At 35.7% G+C, this 21,055-nt stretch overlaps 1 protein-coding gene across 2 annotated transcripts in view; it reads left to right on the top strand.

Annotated features, from left to right (window-relative positions):
* Positions 1-17,257: 17,257 nt before the first annotated feature.
* Positions 17,258-21,055, top strand: part of LOC144708387 (pleckstrin homology (PH) domain-containing protein) — an 87,841-nt gene continuing 84,043 nt past the window's right edge. For both annotated transcript variants that reach the window (XM_078581667.1, XM_078581666.1), the window contains exons 1-2: positions 17,258-17,517; positions 19,016-19,119. In XM_078581667.1, coding sequence (XP_078437793.1) covers positions 17,421-17,517; positions 19,016-19,119 — 201 coding nt within the window. In that variant the 5' untranslated portion in view covers positions 17,258-17,420. The remainder of the gene's footprint in view (positions 17,518-19,015; positions 19,120-21,055) is intronic.

Genomic DNA, 21,055 nt, shown 5'->3' with positions numbered 1-21,055 from the left:
GATAGAATTTCACCTTGACCACTGTTTTTCACCTCGTTATAGTGTATATAAATTACACCCTTTACACAGTTCAGTAACAATGACTTAAAATTTAACTTTCTTCTTGCAGTATGTTCATGGGTTCAGAACAAATGAACCAAATTAATAATGTGTGGTCCAAGTTCATGACTTGGTTTAAACCTGTATTTTTGTCTTACATCCTAGAGATAGAGAGATCTCTCACTCGCCTTATCACTATATTTTAAGGAATGATTTATTCTGAGAAAAAAATATGAAAGATATGGACTTCTTGAAAATATGGCATACAAGAATATCAGAGATTATAGTCTAAAAAACTCCCATGAATGTAAGATAAAATGTTTACAAGTAATATTGAATGAACACACAACTTCTTCACATAGTTGTAAACACAGCTTAGCAATCTTACATGATACTGGTGAGACTTATGCCCCTAGTTGCACTTGGATGTCAATATGTGACTTAAGGAATGTAAGAACCTTATATAAAGTCTTCATCAAAACTTTTGGATGAGTTTCATATTAGGATAATAATCATTTAGATATTCTATATTCCGATTGGTCAATCTCTCTTTCATTAATAATGACTATTCTCCAGTCAGTATTACAAACCACACCATGATGACACGTATACCTAAGTTTGAGTTTTCTCATCCATTAATTCCTCACTCTACGTTGTCATTCATTTGGCATCACATGTTGATGAAGACATTGAAGACAATGTTTCACCTTCAACTACAAATAATGCTTGAACAAGTACGCAGGCGACGGTGCCTACGTTATTACCCACTTTTCCTTGTCCTTGACATTACAAAACTTAAGGCAGACTCAATTACCATGTCTCCCTGAGAAATGACTTTTACCCAATATTTTATTTTAACAAACCTTATGATCTGCTAAATATTAGAATCCAAACATTTTGAATTTCAAATTTGGTCATGAAAATCACTCTATGCTTTTTGTTAAGCCCAAAGTTAATATATTTTGGGTCATTTAATTCATACTTGGCAGAAAAATATGTGATTTTCACCTTGATTACTATATAATAAATATAGGTCAAGAAAGGAGTAGATCCACAAGGAATTGGTAATTTAATTTCTTATACTTATTCAGGATTGAAAATGGTAGAAGAAGTTTCAAAATGAGTACTATGAACTAGAGATCAAGTGGATATCATAGAGAGGAAAGTGGGATTTGGAAGAGAGAGAAAGCAGTGGAAATGGAGCAATAAAGATATTAAATCAGTGGAAAATGGATTAAATATACGAGGGCTGATGGATATGGATGAATTCTAAGTTCTTAAAATGTTTATGCTTGTTTCCTGAGCCCTTAGCGTCTATCCCTTGCCTCAGATCCCTATATTATGTCAAAAGTAGGCATTTGTTTACTACAAGGAGGTCTTAGACAGAGAAATCACATAAAAAAAAACTTAACATCAACCTGGTTTACTAACTTAGATTCCAGGGAATGACTCTACTAGAGCATTTCCAATATGAGGAGATAAAAATAAAATAATGATTTATAGGACATGATTACTGAAATGACCTTCTATATTTTCCTAATATATCCCTTGCCTTTATTCATTTTTCATCATTGGTTGAGAGCTCCTTGGTTTGAGTTCCATGCCCCCACTTTTAGGGGAAGTCGAGGGTTAGTGGATGGCTACAGGTTGTGGCTCAAACCCCCTTTAAATTCTAATTTGTTCATTGTCCCTCTGTATGCCTACCAAAGTTTTTCTACTTTTCTATACTCTCGTTGTATCTCTCCCCCTACATTATCCACGTGCTTCTTTCTCAAATATATTTCCAGGCTATTTAATTTTTTCCTTCACCTTTCAGCCTCATTAACAAAACTAAGGAATCATTTAAAGAGGGTAATTTGAGTCATTTTCAATGCCATAATGTAACTTTCTAGGATGCATGAAATAGGCAAACTACTCTATTTACTAATATTCTCATCTTGAGTTAGAAAATTTCAATCTTCAAGATATTTACTCAAAAAATTAATGAAAGCGAAATGTATCTAAATTGATGCTGCCCCATAAGGAACATAGGTTCTATCAAATTGATCCTTGTTGCGTCTTGAAATTTTAAACAAAAACTTATTAGGAAACAAGATAAGTGGGTGAAATGGTTTATTCAAGATTAAGAGAGATCATAGAAGGTATAGATATAATCCAAACTTGGCTCCATGATTTCATGAAATCATGTAATGAAAAAAATGTTAAAAATGATAAAAGAAGATGATCTTGAAACTAGCTCTTGAGAGCTGGGCCATCACCATCTTCCTCAATGAGAAAGTGATTCTGGTCTTGAGGCTAAGAGAATCATGCACTGTGCTCACTTAATATTTGACAATATGTGTGAATTTAATCTGATCATTTCATCTATGTCCTTACAAATCGTTCTGTTTCATTCTTTCAATGACTCATCCTTGCACCATGTCAATGGTTTAAGCATAGTTATAATCACCTTTCATTTAGATTTATTTGTCCATGGATTATATTTAATAAATATCTTAATATTTCCAACGACAATTTTGAAGAAACTTCCAAGGTCATCTTTGAAGTTGAAAATGTAAGTTTTCCGCATCATATCCTAAGGTTATCAAGAACTTGATTATGTATTTTCAAATGATATTTGGCTGTTCCGCTGAATGTCTTACATCAATTTTTTTCTCAAATGCATGTAAAAGTTTATATTCTTAACTCTTTAAGAACTTCTGATACTACAATCTTGTACACAAGTTAATTCTGATGATAGGTGTATAAATATATGTATACATTCCACTTAGATTCATATTATTTTTCAATGGTAAGATTGAAATGTCTTCATAAAATCACTTAAAGAAGCTTTTTAAAGGGTTCTTCAGATTACTTTAAAAAATAATCTGATGCTCAAACTATATGAAAAAATGTATGAAAAATGATCAAACTATGATACATTATTATCATGTTTAAATATATGAAAAATGATCAAACTATGTTGCTGATAAGAAGTATGTTTGCATAAACAAGTACTATCCCTCCCCAAATGACATTGTGGGGCAAAGCTCTCTTTAAATGAGGAACAAACAAATGATATTTTCCCTGGGTTTTAACGTCCCCAAAAAATTGAGCAAGTCTTTTATCCCATATTACTTCACGCCTATTGATCGTAGGTAGTACACATACCTCATATAATGTCAAGAGGAAACCACACAATACAAAGAATTCAGTCAAGAGGTTTGTAGAAAGGAACAAAAATGTATGTTTGAATATTTCATTGTAGAAAACACCACTAACTGAAGGGATGAGAAGCAGCAGCCTTCAATTATCCAATCCCTACGTGACAAGGAGTGGTGACGTAATCTCATCCTTTGAAGGGTAAGACCCTGTAGGAGATGAAATATCTCTTCTTCTTTTTTTGCTTGCCTTAGGGATTCTCCATTCAGCAGCATTGAGACTGTGGCATTTAAAAGGCATGTCATTATATTGATTCGGACGCTCCCAATGCAAATTTCATAAAGTGGTGTAAAATAATGATGCACATGTGTATGAATGAAGAGGTGAAGAAGTGGCAGTTCTCAAGGCACATGATAAAAGAGGCAACACTAGCTTATTTCTGATGACTCTTGTCTTCTGATTCACCATTGCCACTGTTATGGACCAACATGCTCAGGGAGAAGAGGCTTGGATGCACAACAACATGCAGAATGTCCCTCATCCTTCTGCTACTACCAAGTCAAATAAGTAAGAGTTCAATCCATATGCTGAAGTAATCGATAATGAGGGAGTTTATACCAACCTTTCTGGGTGTTCCACCATGTCAATTAATTGGCTCTGGTGCTTTGATAGAAAGCTTGAAAACAATTTTATAAGCAACATAAGCTGAAATTGATTCCAGATTAATCAAACATTGTGTACCGTATGGGGAACTTGTTCCACCCTTGAATCTCTCCCTTGTAGATTCATTTGAAGCCATTCACGTGTCTGACCTCTAGAAATATTGATGGGGGACCATCCGCCACCAAGACGGAGCAACGCCGACAACCGCACCGAGCAGCACGAGCCGACGCCCGCGACGCAACGTTCAAGTATCCCACTTAAAGAGAAGCCGTCAATTGTCATTTACTTTACTTTCGTTAATGTTGTAATTTCGTTTATGTCTTGGATTGGGCCTGTCGTGTTGTAGGCCCCGTCCTCTCTGAACTTTGTATTTTATTTTTTGTTGCTTGGGGGAGAACCGCTCGTCCCGAGACGGTTCTCTCCAGTTACGCCCGTTCGGGCATGACCCGGCCCTATATAAGGATGGCAAGCCCAAAAGGACGGACAAAGATTGATTAAGGAAAATTTGCAAGTTTCTTGTTTTCGCCTTAGCTAAGGAGGTAATCCTTAGAGGTTTCGACCTCATCGTACATCGTGGGAAACGTGGCCACCTCTCCACTATAGGATCATCGGGGAGCTCCCCATTCCCTCTTGTTCGTAGATTTGTTCTCCGCAAGAAGCCTCATTCTTGGTAGTTACTATTCAAGAACGCGACCAAGGATCGGACCTTGGGGGATTCTTGGATCTCCGACGTCCACCTCCGTCGCCAGGACTCCATCGCCGCAGGAAGGAATCACGCCGCCATCGTCCTCGACTGAACTCAGAGCACCCTGACCGCCGCGCGCCAGTACAGCGCCCGCGCACAAACGCGTGCCGCTTGCGCGTTGCCGCCGCCCGTCCTGCGTGTGCCGCCACCATGCGCCCGTGCACGTTCCTGCGTCTCCTCCGCGTATCCTCTGCACGTCCGCATGCCGCGCCGCTCGCCTGCATTGTGCGCTCCGCATGTCTGCGCACTGAACCCGTGTGTTCCCGCGCGTCTGCATACCACGTTTGTGCGTTCGCACGCGACGTCCCTTGCGCAGCCTCATTCTGTCGCTGCGCCCCCATGGCCTTGTCGTGCGCCTGCATACCGTTGCTGCACGCCGCTCACTGCTGTATGCACTTGGACCCTCCACCCGGCCGACGCTCCTGTTATCACTTCGGGGGAGGCGACCTCGACCATCTTACCAGGTTCATAGGAATTCCCCTTCTTATTTGCAGATCATTTCTTTCTTCAGTATTCATCTCGTTATTTTCTAAGCCTCGAGAGTTAGGAACCTCCGACTTGATACCCCATCATCGTATCCCTAGTGAGTGAATAGGAAAGTTTCTTCGTGGTACACATTAATTCACAATGTGGACGTTGGACGCCTACGGGTAGTATACTACCCCTCGCATTACGCGTCTGTATTGGTCCAAAGGGACATTGGGAAGTTGATTGTGCTTAATCGAACTTCGCCAATTTAACTACTCGTTGAATCTGGCTGTGAAATTCGTTTTACGTGTCGTTGTTCTCAAAATTTGAATCATATCATCTAGTAGTTAGTGCATTCTCACAACATTAATTGTGGTGTAACACGAGACGTCCGATCCCGGTCTTCGTCGTGTTACATCAAATATCCTCATGATGAATCTGCTCTTAGATCTCCACGTCATCTTCTCCAACTCTTCTTGAAGCTCCGGTAGATCTTCTCATCCTGATCATACATTTTCTTTGTTGAAAGGAGAAATGAGAATGAAGAAAATAAGGGGGGGTGATAAACTCAAAATTAGGTGTAAAATTGTATCATGGTCAAATCAAGTTTAATCAATAATATTTATAAACCTTTACTCATAAAATAATTTAAAATTTTAGTGATGAGCAACGGTCGCCTCCACAGAGAACGGATCTTAGGGAAAGAGCTCCTGTTATAGTTTGAAAATGTGAGAAGGAGTACGTATAGCATAAGAGATAGTGATAGGATGAAGATAGTGATCAAGATAGGGATATCTATAATTTAAGAAGACGGGAAAAGTATCATACTAGTAATGAATCATGATCAAGCAACTGGAAACTAGAGCATAGCATGAAGGAAGATAGGAAGCGGTGATGGTGAGAAGAGATGATAATTAATGATAAGAAACATCTGATTTAGGGTTTACCAATTTACGGTTTACTAGTTTAGGGTTTAATAGAATTTAGGAGGATGTGAAGGTGAGACAGAGTAGATGATACATAAGGTGGATGGTAGAAGATAACAGATAGGGATGTATAGTAGATATTAATAGATATGAGTGATGGACAAGATTGATAGATTATCTATCTTCATGTCTCGAAGAATGACCAATGTAAGGCAAGAGGCTAACCTTAGATCCCTATGTTCCGTCAAGATCAACACATCTTCCTGATGTAGATCCGCCTCCAAGAACACCCACTTCTTTGTCGATCCTCTGTAAGCACTAAAGACACCAAGAACACCCTCAATGGACCTTCAAAACTTCACTTTCTTTCAATATGCCTTTCTAGGAGGAAATAAGCTTAAAGATATTTTTAGACATATCAGGAGTTAAATTGATAGATCCAACATATGAATGGATTGAGGTCATAAATATGTAGCTACCAATAAAATTTCAGCGCAATCGGAGTTCTTGATCATCATACATCAATGCTTGGAGTAGGACAATTCCTAGACGTTGATTTAATCAAAATATTTCTCTCTCCTCATCTTCATCAGCCATCATGTCGTTTTGTTTGGGTTTTTTCTAATTGTGTTATTTAATGTGACGATTAGCTCAGGTTCATCTTCATCATCCACAATGAACGGATCCCATTGTGCCATGTGTCGTGTTTTGAAAAAAACACAAAAGAAAAATAAAAAAGTTATATCAATAATATTTAAATATAAGAGGACGTGTGATGATGCGAAGTCAAATGTTATATCATTAAAAGTCAAATGATTGGCTGTCTTCAATCATTAGTCCTAATTTTTGTTTGGTCGCTATTCTGTTAATCGAAGGATGACATCTGGCATCGTGGAAATAAAAGGCTTAAAAATACTCCAAATCTATATTGAATTAAAAATTAGGCCAAAAAATATAAATATGCATTTGACTTAGAAAAATCATATCGTTACAAATATAATGTCAAAAAATTCAGGAAAATATTATATTTAGTGTTAAAAATTTATGGTCTTTCAGAATTTGATGTCATAAAAACCATTAAAAGCGATTAAAATCCATAAAATTCAAAATATCAGTATAAAAATAAATTTGATCAATTTAAACTTGGTAACGCGTATATATAATTGATTTAATTCAAATGAACATGTAAATATGATCAGATTAACCTAATACATGTTATCAAGGGGTGCCTCGCTTTGGCTGGACTTGGTACCTAAAATGAGTGCATGGAATAAGAGGGGTGCCCGTCCAAATTTCTAGCTCATGAATTTACATTAAAGTCCATTGCATAAAAGTATATCCACCAGTATCCCTATAGTGTTATGCATATGACCCTCCAGGCTTATGTTTTACTCTAACTAATAAATTTGGTGGCCCAATAATTATCGACCAACCATATTAAATAACTATATCTACATATAGAATCATTAATCAAGGATTTATTAAACCCAATTCAGCGGTTGAATATATAGGCCGTTGGTGCCAAGCTACACCTCATGCTTTAGAAAATACAATTTAGAGGTTGAACTCTCTCTTATAACCTTACCATCATCAGTTACTATATATGGATAATCCTTTGTCCCCGCAAGACTCCCTGATGACTAGGGTTATGGTTAGTCATCATACCTTAATCCATCATTTAGTTAGTACTCAGGCGTCGTGGAGATCATTGGAGAACATCTTCTTCGATATCCCAACTACCCTACAAAGTGATTTGATGTATACCCTTCCCCGTGTAAACCTCTTTCCATATAGAGGGTGGATGATATGTATTGACCACTCAGTCACCTTCGTATACTTATTACTATATCCAAGAAAAGACTTATTTGAAACCCATGAATAGAGACTTTTAACCCCATCGAGAAGCATCATTGTCCATCCATAAGACGTCTTTGGTGTCTCTAGTCAACAAATCGCCTACACAACCATGACATGAATCAACCCGGTTGATATTTAGATATAATACCATTCAGAGATTCATACAGATCAATTCAATGAACTCTTTCTATGAAGAGCACCCACCATTTGTCCTTAGTGTCTCCACACTAACGACCACAAGATTATCCATACTTATCGTATGAGTAGGATCAAATAGTGCTATTCTAGGCAAATAATTCAATGTCCATCTCTACTATATATTGACTAAGAATATTTATACTACATGTTTAAAGACTAGTGATTGATATATTATTATCTCAACATAAATCAGTATGTCATTGTCCATATTCATGGACTTCATGATAAATAGCACATGGGAATGATAAAAAGAAATAGTTATTTTAGTGAACTTAAAAAACATGGCAGTGTAATTGACATTAAGACAACATAATATCCATCACCACCATTTTGAGAGAACTAAAGTTGATGTGTGCAACAAGTGGTACGACATAACAGCTATTATGTTCATATATAAGAGATCATGCCTTTCAACTATCATAATTAGATTGCTCAATGATGTATCCAAATTCATGCTTGCAATTTAAAATGTTTTAAGGGTTTATGAAGTTTATAAAATGGAATTAATATACATATTTCATGATAAATTCCGTTTCATGCAATTATTCATACATTATGAAACTTTCCTATTTTAATGAATTTTTGCATGACTACAATATAATAAGTAACTCCTTGAGAAAGTAGAAAAAAATAAAGAAAGAAAAAAATAATAAATCAATAATAAAAAATTGCTCCCAAGGAGCCGCAGGTGCAGCCAAGGCAGCAGTCGCAAGCAAGGGCGCAGCCCCTCAAAGCAGGCCCAAGGTAACATTGCCCGCGCTCAAGGTGACAGCTCATCAAAGAGCGTCGATGTGGACTAATCAAACGTGGAAACGTTGCAGGTGGAGCTAGCGTGGTGCTGATGACTATGCAAGATCCATCAAAACTAAAGAGTGTCCATGACTACAATTTAATTGTAGCCGTCGAACCCTCTTATAGAAGATTGGATAGTCGCGAACAAACTCGACAGTTTTCTTCCTCTAGCCACTATCTCCGTTGCCAGAGTTGGCGGCAGAAAGGTCCCATATCAGTCAGTCTTTGGACCATTCCTGTCCTACATAAACAGATGTAAATCGCTATAAAACTCATATTTCGACACCATAACTGAATGCGATTTTTGAAATAAAAAAATGACACAGGGGAAGATCCTCCTTCCTTTCATTTTCTTTTGATTCTCTCGGTCAACAGCAGTGACAGTACCGCGACCTGAAGGGAGAACATGAATAGAGTAATTGAAGAAAAGAGAGTAAAGAAGACTTACCTGGAGGAAGACTTCAACTAGGAATGGGGTCTGAGTCCGACGGCAACTCTGAGATGGCGAGGAATTCCTGATTCTCATTCCTTTTTCCTTTTCTCTTGATTTTCTAGGTCAACGGGTGTGACAGACTCCTGATCTGAAGAGAGAACGGTGACAGAGTGGTAGAAGAGAAGATAAATCAAGAAAGATCAAGATTACTTACCCGAAGGACGACACTGCCAGAATGGGGTCAAGAGTCATCGGCGACCACGAGCGGCTGCAGAAATCTGGTAACTAAATCTGATTTAGTTTATTTTTAGTTGATATAACATCTATTATAAGAAAGGATTGAGGAATCATCCTCAATCCATATCCTCGAAATCGAGATAACTCAATTTCGAGCAAAGATAAAAAAAATTTAAGGCATTTTAACAAACACCTTTCATGCAAATGCTTTAAAATGACTTCTAACGCATCTTTTTAAATATTTCTAAACCAATTAAAAATATTTTTAAAATATGAATAAACCATAGAAAGATATACTTCCTATTCTACATACCTCCGAGATAACAAATTCGATTCAGTTCATTAAAAATACCATATAAATTAATTTTTTAGGCATATTGTCATACACCTTTTCTTCAATATTGACTCTCAAATTTCTCTTGCCAATCTACTTCTAATAAGTCCAACAATTTCTCCTAAAATCACTAATCTGCCTCTGCTACGTATATATATAATTTTGAGGCCTAAATAAAATCTATACCGAGGTATCTCTTTACACAAAACAGAGATAAGCTTACTCATATTCGTCATTCCTACAAATACCTAATGGTGTTTGATATTTTCTATTAGAACAACCTTGATTATAAAAATTTCTTGCTTAATCTTCTCCTGAGAATTCCCTAAACTTTCCTATCTAGAATTCAGTTATGAATAATCATAAAATTCCTTATTAGATCCTTCCTCTTTACTCCCCCAACTCATTAGTTTATTCTACCTCTAAGAGCCAATCCCTGTGGATACAACCTTACTCTACCCTATACATTTCTAAGTAAGATTGCCAATTCATAAATTTTATTTTGACTGAAGTGAAAGTAGTACAACGACAAAATTAATACCCCATTTTTGCTCCATCAAATTTGATGAAGGCCGAAACGGGGTTTAAATTTGCTGCTTTATTATTTTCTCTCTGATCAAATGAAATTTGTAATTGGTAATCTTACTCAGAATTTTATAGTGTAGAGTAAGATCGTCTCCACATAGACTTTTCTTTATGAATGTATTCAATAAGTGAGCTGTTAGTTTATAGGAGTAAAAATAGTAGAGATAGTAAGTATACGAAGAATTGAGTAATTAGTAACTAGATAGAATATAATAGGTTAATAAGAGAAGTAGAGAGTTACTAAATAAGATTAATGTTTTAATAATTGGAAGGAAAAGAAGAATAATAGAGTAGAAATTTATAGCCAAGGAGAGATTATTTAGTTAAGTATAGACAGATAAGTTAGAGAAGTACTTATATATATTAATAAGATAGATAGGGAGAGAATGAGAAACTATCTAACTATAATATACTAAGTAAGTGTTTAGATAAGTGTAGAGAGATACGAAGGAGTAGTAATAATAATAGTAATTAACTATAAGATAGCTTATAATTATATCATATTACTTATATAGGTAAAATATTTACTAAATGATTAATATATGTATTGATATATATATTTTTAGATGTATATTTATGGTCGTTTTCAAGAAATATAGCGTGATTTAGTTGACCACTAGAGAGGCAGTCGACCAAATGCCTGTAAGAATTCAATAGTGGGTTTTAATATATTTTTTATATGATTTTATGATAGAAATTGTAATAAAGGGGTAGTTCTGTCGAACACCTGTGAGGTGTTGGACAGAATTCCCAACAGAAGTTGGTTGTGTATTTTTTTAATTTTTTATAAGCTTGATAAAGTCAAACTTATATAAATTGAAAAATAATAATCTAACACATGAGGTGTTTTATGAAATGCTACAACAAATCCGCAGTGGAAACTTCTCAAAAAACTCGATATCTATCCAGGTTTGTCAAGAGATGTATACAAAAATAAATGAATAGGTGGAGACTTACCGTATTTCTACAGCTGCTCTTGGTTGCCGACAGCTCCTGACCCCGCTCCGGCCGTGTCATCCTTCAGGTAAGTACTTCCAACTCCCTCTTCTTCTTTCACTCTGGCAACATTCTCCCTTCAGGTTGTGGCACTGTCACTGCTGTCTATCGAGAAAATCTAAAGAGGATGAAAAAAGGAGGATATACCCCTTCGTCGTTTTTAATTTCAAGGATTGAATAGGAATTTGGTGGTACGATGTAATGGCTATTATGTTCATTTATAAGAAATCATGCCTATCAACATCATAATTAGATTGCTCGTCACAGTGAGACCATATCTGTAAGCGGAAAACAAACATTGACGCAACATTCTCATCAAGGACTCAGACATTGAAGATGGGATTATGACTTCATCCCAATGTAAATCTAAGACTGTGTTTACCTTATGGTTGCTCCCCAAGAAAATGTGGTATGATTCAAGTTCTTATCACAAGTAGATTAAAATCAAAATCACAGTGTGGTGAAACTTTGATTCATCCAAAGTCCACTTATAATCAGAATTAGAATGTGATCAAAGTCATAGTCTAACCATACTATGACTCTGACGAGAAGGGGACTTTGTTTCATAGTCAAATTTTGATGGGGTGTGATTTTAATTTGATGAGTGATGAACCCAAATTGCGTATTAATTTTTAATGTCATTGTAATTTTAATTTTCCTAAATCAAATAAATTTGATAAAAATAGAAATTCAGTTGAATGTATAATGGGAGTGAGATCGTCTCCATAGGGACTGGCCTTTGGAGGTAGATTTAATGATTGAGTTATAGTTAACAAGCAATAATAATGTTACTAAAGATAGTGAATGTAAGATGGGATAAGTAACTATTTGTTAGGGGGATAATATCTAATGGATTGGATAATTTCAAATAATATTCAATGCTAATCAATAGTAATTGATAACAAAGAGAACTAGAGAAATAGAGACTATAAGATATTATCATATACTTTTTTATAGATTTTAAAGACAATAAGAAAGTAGGATATTGAGTTTAATTAATAGAGTTATATTTAGGGATGATATTAGTGTAGGTAGTGAAATAAGTAGAGAAGATTAATAAAATATATATAATATCAAAATTCTATGAATAAGGGCTAGGAGGTTATTTAATTAATTAGTTTTAAGCTATATGAAAATAGGAAGTGGATATATGGATAATGATATTAAGATTTTAGTTAGATAGAGAATAAGCACCTTAAGGTAATAAGATGTAAAAAGTTGGTTTATAGAAATATTTAGTTTAATAGGAGGTAAGGCTAGGAGTGAAGAAGAGAAAGGGAATAGAATTGTAGTTACTAAAAGGAAGGAGCGATTAGGAGATTACTCAATTAGATATATATATATATATAGATGAGAATATAGATGTATAGTGATTTATATATATCTACTAAGAGAGAAGAGACAATAAATTTTTGTTTAGTTTTGTAGGAATTCATTTAATTAGATAGATAAATGGATTAATAAAAAGCAAAGAGACTAATAAGAGTATTAAGGAAGGATATCTATGATTCGTAAGTCGATTATAATAGTAGAATATTACTTATATTAGTGACATATTTATTATATAGTTATATATTATATGTTTTTTACAGCCAAAAATTGGGAGAAATGGCGGTAGTTTTGTCGACACACTTCAGGTGTTTGACAGAATGCCCCAAAGACGCCGAAATATGAGGATGGTTCATTGTCTATATATTTTTAAAATACTTAGATATATATATATATATATTATTTTTATAATGATAAATATTTCTCAAATGCTCCCTAGTGCTTGATGAAATGCCAAAACGAAAATGATTCGCTGAAATCCAATGAAATTTGTATTCTCAACTATTCAAACCAATGATTAGTATGCCATATTCTCAAATCTATCATTAATGTCTCTAGACTAATGGTTATGGGATTAGTTATACTCATCGCATGAGAGAGACTAGACAATGCTATTGTACCCAAATATTTTGATGTCCTTCTTGAGTATGCGTAGGATAGGAATGTGTAGAACGTGAATTTAAAAACTAGTGGTCTATGTATTGTGATATCATCATAATTCAATTAGTCATTGCATGTATTCATGGACTTGAATTATAACCACGTTATGTGTATTATAATTAATATATATGGTCTCATTAAATATGGAACAAGACATAGAATGTGTGATTAGCTTGAAGGCCACATATATTTTCAACATGTTATTATACATATTGATGGAAATATATGCGGTTGGCAAACCAATCACACATCGCATTTCATGTTCATTATTAGAACGTATTCATTATAGTGCAAGTGATGCTTATAATGAAGTCCATGAATATATGATTGGACGTAGTTAATTATAACGAGATCGTAATATGGGCATTACTAGTCTTAAAGCATGTGTTTTTAAATATTCATATTTGAATGATACATGAGATTAGTATGAATCCTTGAAAGATATTATATATCTCATCAATCAGGTTAATTCCTGTAATGGTTGTGTAAGTTTTCCTTAAAACTAAGACACCAAAGATGCCTTCTGGATGGATGGTTGTGTTTTGGCTGCTATCTAAAACTTTCTAATCATGGGATTCCAAATCATCCTAGCTCGAATGCAACAGAAAGTCCACGAAGGTGATTGTGTGGTCAAGATGGGATAGTCTACTTTTGGTATTAGAGCAAATTTACTCAAGGAAGATGATGTAGTTAATTCACTAGCCAAGGTAGTGCAAATATCAGAGAAGGTGTTCTTTGATGTTTTCACCTCACATTAGTATTAAAGAGAATTACCAATTTGGATTTGAAGATAAACCATATCACCTTAGGAGTCTGGTGCAGATGAGGGATTATACATTTAGAGTATCCAATGACAGTAAAGGTTCCATGAGAGAGTGGGCACAATCATTTTTATCTTTTAGGGCACAATTCATAACTTGACACCCAACGACCCAAAAATTTATCTAATCAATTGGGTAAGATCAATCCTTGATTAATTAACCTATATGAGGCTTATTTAATTAATAATGCTCTAATACCCATGTGAGTCATTTTGAGTGTCCCCCTCTTTCTTCTTCTCCTCTTTCCTGCATTGAACTTTAAATGGACACTAGATGGAGAGGAAAATAGAGTTCGTGGAAAGAAGAGGAGAACTTTTTTTATGAAGATCATGTGGATATGTCTAGAGGCCAGACATCTGAATGGCTTGAAACTGCTCATTTGAGGAATCAAGAAATTACAATGATGTACATAGTTTTCTCTTAGTTCTTGGTTTTCAGATCCTTTTCTATTGGATCTTCTGCTACACAATCGTGTTTGGATCTTATTGTTCGAATCAGAAAATTTCCCAACATAAACCTCTCATAACAATTCTAAAATGATTTTGATCATTTTCAACTTTCAAACCTAATCAATTATCTGATTTGAGACTCATGAATTAGGAAATTATTATAGAACTTGGTTTTTAAGATTTGCATTAACTTTGCCAAACAACTTCATTGCATCATCTTTCTAAATTATGTCTCCTAGTGTACGAAGAGCACAAGATCCTATCTTGACCCCAAAACTACCTTTATAGACTTAATTTTATCCGAGTAATTTTTTTTTATCAAATACAAGATTAGTAATAGTAATAGTCAAAAGAAAGCATCCATCCACAATATGGCATTGGCGTACGTCTAAAAACTGCTTACATGACTATGGTATGAATCAGCCAGTTTGAAAATTAGTAACAACGAAGGCTAGGGAGAAAACATATAAATTTAATGATATCTTTTCCAAAAAATCATACACTGTCCTTAGTGTCTCCTTGCAAATTTTTTCAAGATCAACAATCTTCATCATATGAGCTTAAGTAAATAATGATATTTTATATGGATATTTCATTTACAGATCCTTCCGAATATCTCATGAATAGGGATATTTTAGATATAAGTTTAAATATGAGAAATAACCATTATACAATCTCATTATAATTTTTGCATCGTTTCAAATATCCTTGGACTTAATTATTAACATTGTATGCGAATAATAAATAATACCAATTAATTAAATGAAATAAAAAATATAGGAGTGCGATTGGCTTGTAGGATATAATTCCATCACTTTTAAGATCATCACAATAAATATGTGATGCATTTGATGATTTTTATTTTGAGCTGAGTGTGGGTTTGAAAGATGTATAAGAGGACTATCTAGTGTGAATGTACAGCTTATAATGACTTTTATGTTAAAATCATATTTTCAAAGGTTTGTTATCACACAAAATCACTTGTATACTTGCTACATGAATTAGCAACTCTAGAATTTCGTGATATATATATATATATATATAACATAAATAATCATTAAAATGTTAATTATTTAACATAAATAATCATAAATATTTAGGAATTATAGATTTAAAAGCTATTGTGTTTAATTTCTTCAAATCTATATTCTATGATGTCAATTAAATCATCTATAGACAACTAAACATATCTTATTTCCATAATAAAATATTTTTAAAATTTAAAATTATATAATATAAATTAAATCCTAAATAAGATTCAGGAAATCAATATTTCTGATTTATGATAAATTATTTGGTACCACTTCAATTCTTAAAAAAATAAAAGTAATTTTCATTATTTTATAATTTTAAACATATTTACTGACATGTATTTACTATACACTGTGTACTATTATTATATGTGTGTTTGATTGAGTGAAAACACACAAATTCCTGATAGGATAAATATAGGTTCCTTGATAAACCCAAAACGAGTATTAAATTTATGGGATTGATGCATTTGAGTTTAATCAATAAGAATTTATAAAAAACTCATACTCTCATAAAATAATTTTAGCTAGGGAGAGTACAGTCCCCTACATTCTTAACTTTATTTGAAACTTATCAGTTTGAATAATTTCTCTAATTTCAGCTTTTGAACTATCAACCATGCAAGACACTATTTCCACAAAATGATTTTGAAAATAGAAATTCTTACATTTTAAAAAATACTTAAAAATTGTTTTGTACCAAATATATATAAATTCTACATCTGAAGAAGTTTTTGAAATATAGAGAAAATGATGATAGTTTTAACAAAGAACTCCAATTATAACATTTCAGGTTCAAGAACCAAGGTTGGGAAGACATATCTAGGAGAGTCTAGGACAAAGACTGGACATGTATGATCTTCAGGGGCCTCTTAACATCTCTGGCAAGAAAGGAACAGTTAAAGGTGATCATGGAGAAGACTCAACAAGAATAGTTGTAGATGTCTCAGTTCTTCGGTATTAGATAGTGTTGTGAGATTTCAAGAGTACAGATTAAATCTGTAACTTAGACAATCCATTGATTTTTGGCTAAAAATAATTCAGATATTTTGTGATTCTTTTTTGATGGACAACATAATCAAGTCGGTTGGTTTCTGAAGCAGGGTAATATATTATTTGAAAATGAGAATACTGGCGAATCATAATACATGAATATTAAAATTTGATTTATAAAAAGATAAGAGGTGATACTTTAAAACACCAATTCAACACCCTTCTTAGTGTTTTTCAGTATCATTTGTTCCAATAATAAGTTTAGGGGGACGTTAACATGCATTTATCCTGAATTTTATGTTATATTTAGCTTAATTTATTTCATTAAAACTATGAAAATGATTCATATTTATCGCCTAATTTATCCCTATTCATATATGAGCAAGAACTTTGCTCATTTATCTGTAGTTTATTTTAATACTTTTTTAGATATTTTCTAGTTCCGGCACTTTAATGTTGTAAATATCGCAGCAGAAGATAGCATCGTGCAGGTTATATATAGATGGATGTGTACTGACATATCATCCTGCGGGTTATAAATAGATAGTTTTGTATTTTCATAGACAATTGGCATCTTTTGATCTGGCCTCAGGCTTGTCTTCCACGTTACAAGCCACGGCCAGCTCTCTCTCTCTCTCTCTCTGTCGCTCGATCGTTCGCTCAGTGGAGTCGCTCACTAAGAAGCAATCGATGAACTGCGGATAGAGCAGAGAAATCGCCAATATGTTGGAAGATCAGGTTGCGTCGCTGCTGCAGAAGTATCTCGGTAATTATGTGAAAGGTTTCAACAAGGAGGCCCTCAAGATCAGCGTCTGGAGAGGTTTGCGGTTCCTGCTTTCAATTCTTGTAGTCTTTAATAATTTATGTCGGAAGATAACTTTGGAATTCATTCAGTCGATGAATTAAAGTTTCTTCCGTTTGGAGCTGTGAAACGTTAGCGAAGCCCAGCGCTACTGATCGCCATAATTCGTCGACGAGAGCTTATTATCAAACGTATGATTGTCAGTGTATAAAGGAAGTCTCGCCCTTGACTTTTTGAACTAGTTCACGTCAGATTTTAATTCTGATGTTGACTTTTGGGGCTCTCAAGTTGATCAGTCGTTCCACATCGTCAGATTTCACCGTTCTTGTTGACAATCCGATCACTTGGAACAGGAAGATGCAATGGCTCGTTGCATATTCTGGTGCTGAGTCCTTGCCCAATGTGTCTGTGAGGACTTTTGGATTAAGTATCTACTGGCTGAATTGATATTGTCTTCTATTATTCAGTTTAGTTTTTCTGTGATATCAAATCTGCAATTAGTATTTCCCAAATCTATTTTCTTGTGACGGAGCATATTGAAGTGGATTATCTCTTTATCAAAGAAGAGCTTGAGGCTGGGCAATTCTGCATAACATATCACTAAGGGTCCATCTGGGAGGCCTTCCGTAGAGGTGGCCCTAGGAGGAGGGAAGAAGAGGGCCGAGCAATGACAGTGCTCTGGGCAATTTGGCTTCCCCAAATTGAAGTGGTATCAAGGGCATCATGGCGTCATGGTTTCCTCGAGCGGTACATAGATGAGGAGGGGAAAATCATGTATAGTCAGAGCTTTAGGGGTATACATGTGTACTTTGGGCGGTTACTGATTTTTTGGGTAACCGTCCTCTTTCATAAAATAGTCACCGAGGGTCTGTCACGTCGGAGGTTTCAGGAATTTTGATCATATTCAATATCCTACTTGAGGGGGGGTGTTGATAGTGGGCCTTGTTTGCCTTACTCCCTTTCTTTCCAGTTTATAGCTAGTCCATTATAGGGTCTCTCATGCTTACCGAATCTTGTTAATGGCTGGACCTGTTAAGCACTTATCCCTCTTTCTCTATCTCCTCTTTTATAAAAAAATGCATCAAGGCGTAAAGTGGAAGTATGAAGTATCATTTTTTTTTGAAAGCAGCATGCCTCTGCCAATGTCCAAACACCAGGGCAGCCATTCCCTCCTGTGCCTCATGGTGCCAGCGGGCGGCAGCCGCGCACTGGCAGTCATATGAAAGTTTCATTTTCTTCATTCGTTGTCATCACCATCTTTAATTTGTGATCTCCTCTCCCCTATTGCTTCTTCTTCTTCGCTCGTTCTATCCTCACATTAAGTGTCATGAGAGAATAAACACAAATATGAAGTCTAATTCTTATTTTTTAACGTGATGGCGGATTGAGAATCTCTAACAGTTTAATTTTATTTTTTGCTATTTTTCTCTCATTTACTATAGTTTTGCCGCATTTTCTTTGTTTTCTTGTCATTTTTCTCATAAAAGTTGAAGAACACCCGGAAACATTTTTTCAGGTGATGTCGAGCTGAAAAACATGCAACTGAAACCAGAGGCTCTCAATGCCCTTAAGTTGCCTGTTAAAGTTAAGGCTGGATTTCTTGGATCTATCAGAATCAAGGTTTACTCCAATCAGTAATTTGCATTTGTTTATTCTTCATTTGAGTTTATGCCAGCAGGTGCCGTCACTATTTTTTAGGTGCTGTCCCTATTTACTCTCTTTCTTCTTTGTATTTCATCTTTAGTGTGTAACTACCCATATAAGATCCATTTAGATCAGATCCTCCTTATTTTGTTATTGGCTAGAGGATCGGTAGGCTAGGTGCTTTCAATGATGAAAGTTTCTGCAGATTTTTGTCCTGGCAGGGCACCCTATGGTCACAGTTGGGATATCTGGGGTGGCATGCAGAATCCGATCTCTGAGGGTGCACTCTCGGATCAGATGGGGGAGGATTTTTTGTTTGTGCAAAACTCTCTAAGGCATGTTAGAACCTTTTGTGAGGAGCAGGATGGCTGGGAGGGGGTAAGTGCCTCTTTTTCTGTCTGAGGGCTTATGTGAAGCTTAGGGGTGGTCAGACTGAGGAAGACGTGGCAACCATTCGCGCATGTAGGATTCCCTTAAAGGTGCAAATCTTTGATTCCCTTAAAACTCAGGCAAAGAGTTGTCACGAGAATCTTCAGGAAGAAACTATTCTTGGACATTCCTACTGAGTGTTTTCTGTGCACAGACGGCGAAGAAGATTGCTATCATCTGTTCTTGGCTCAGGCAATTTGGGCCAGCTAGAAAACTCCAAGGATGGACTTCAGACGAGGCCGTCTGGATCTCTCCCTTGGGTGGAACATTCAGGAGATTGGGGAAATGTATTTGGGTTGCTATGGCATGGCTGCATTGTAATAAGATCATTTTCAAGGGAAGAGCAGCTTCGATAGATGTGTGGAGGACAACTTTGGTCATCTTTGTAACGTGCGTCTACATATATATTGTACTTGGTTGATCATAAATTCGAGGTGATCTTCATCTTTCCGTTCAAAAAAGAAATGTCGAGCATTCCAAGACCTGAATCAATGTAACCCAGTTTAAGTACTGGGTTAGTCACTAATGAAGCATTTTTTCTCAATTCTTGCTGCTGAATCCCCTTGGCAGCTCGAGAAGGAAGATTGGGAGGACGAGAAGTAACCTGTCTCCTGGCTCTATCGTCAATCAGCTAAAGGCTGACAGTTTATGTCAGAAATAAGTTTTTATCTTTTGTTTTCCTGCTCAGATATTTTTTTTGGAAGAAAGACAGGGGTGATCACACAAAATCGGTGACCCTTCTGTTGTGATGTATTTTTTTTTGAAGAAAATAAGGAAGACCACCCGAAACTGGTGGCCTACCTGCTATCATCAACGGTAAAGAGTTTGCACAAACAATAGACATGCAGGAGCAAACTGGGCTATCCTCCCACTCCAACCCAAAGAGACACTAGTGCCTCCACGTCATGAGCGACGTTCTCCACCGAAGCCGTCCTCCCTTTAAACACCACAACGTTTCGATGCAGCCATATCGGCCAGAGCACAGCAAGTAATTTTTTTTTTTGAACTATAACAAGGGATGATCACCCAATGAAGCGGTGAACTTCCCATCAGGACCTTGGAGGCCATATACCCTCCTTTCAATCATCTTCAATATCTCCCTTCACCTCACGTCGCTTGGGAGGACCATGCTACCTTAATTCCTTCTGCTTCATGTATTACTCCATCTGTAGAAGCTCTTCTTCCTCTAAATAACACCTCATTTCTATGTAACCGAATGGTCCACAACACCGCTAGTGCTCGGCCACCGTCCTTGTTTCCTCCTCCCGCGCAATTCTGTGCCCAGTCCCAAAAAGCCAGTTCAGATGTCACCTTCATCCTTGAGAGTGGCTGGCTGGCCCAAATCGTGTGAGCAAAGGAGCATTCAAAGAAAAGATGGTTGAAATCTTCCCCCCCATTCACACATAGCATGCATTGTGATGAAGTATCTGGGTATAGCCTTTGGCGAAAGACTCTTGTCATTAATCTTTTTCTTGCTAACAGC

The sequence above is a fragment of the Wolffia australiana genome, chromosome 10, assembly GCF_029677425.1.
Source record: "Wolffia australiana isolate 7733 chromosome 10, ASM2967742v1".
NCBI lineage: Eukaryota > Viridiplantae > Streptophyta > Magnoliopsida > Alismatales > Araceae > Wolffia > Wolffia australiana.
This window is presented reverse-complemented; position numbering and strand designations above follow the sequence as displayed.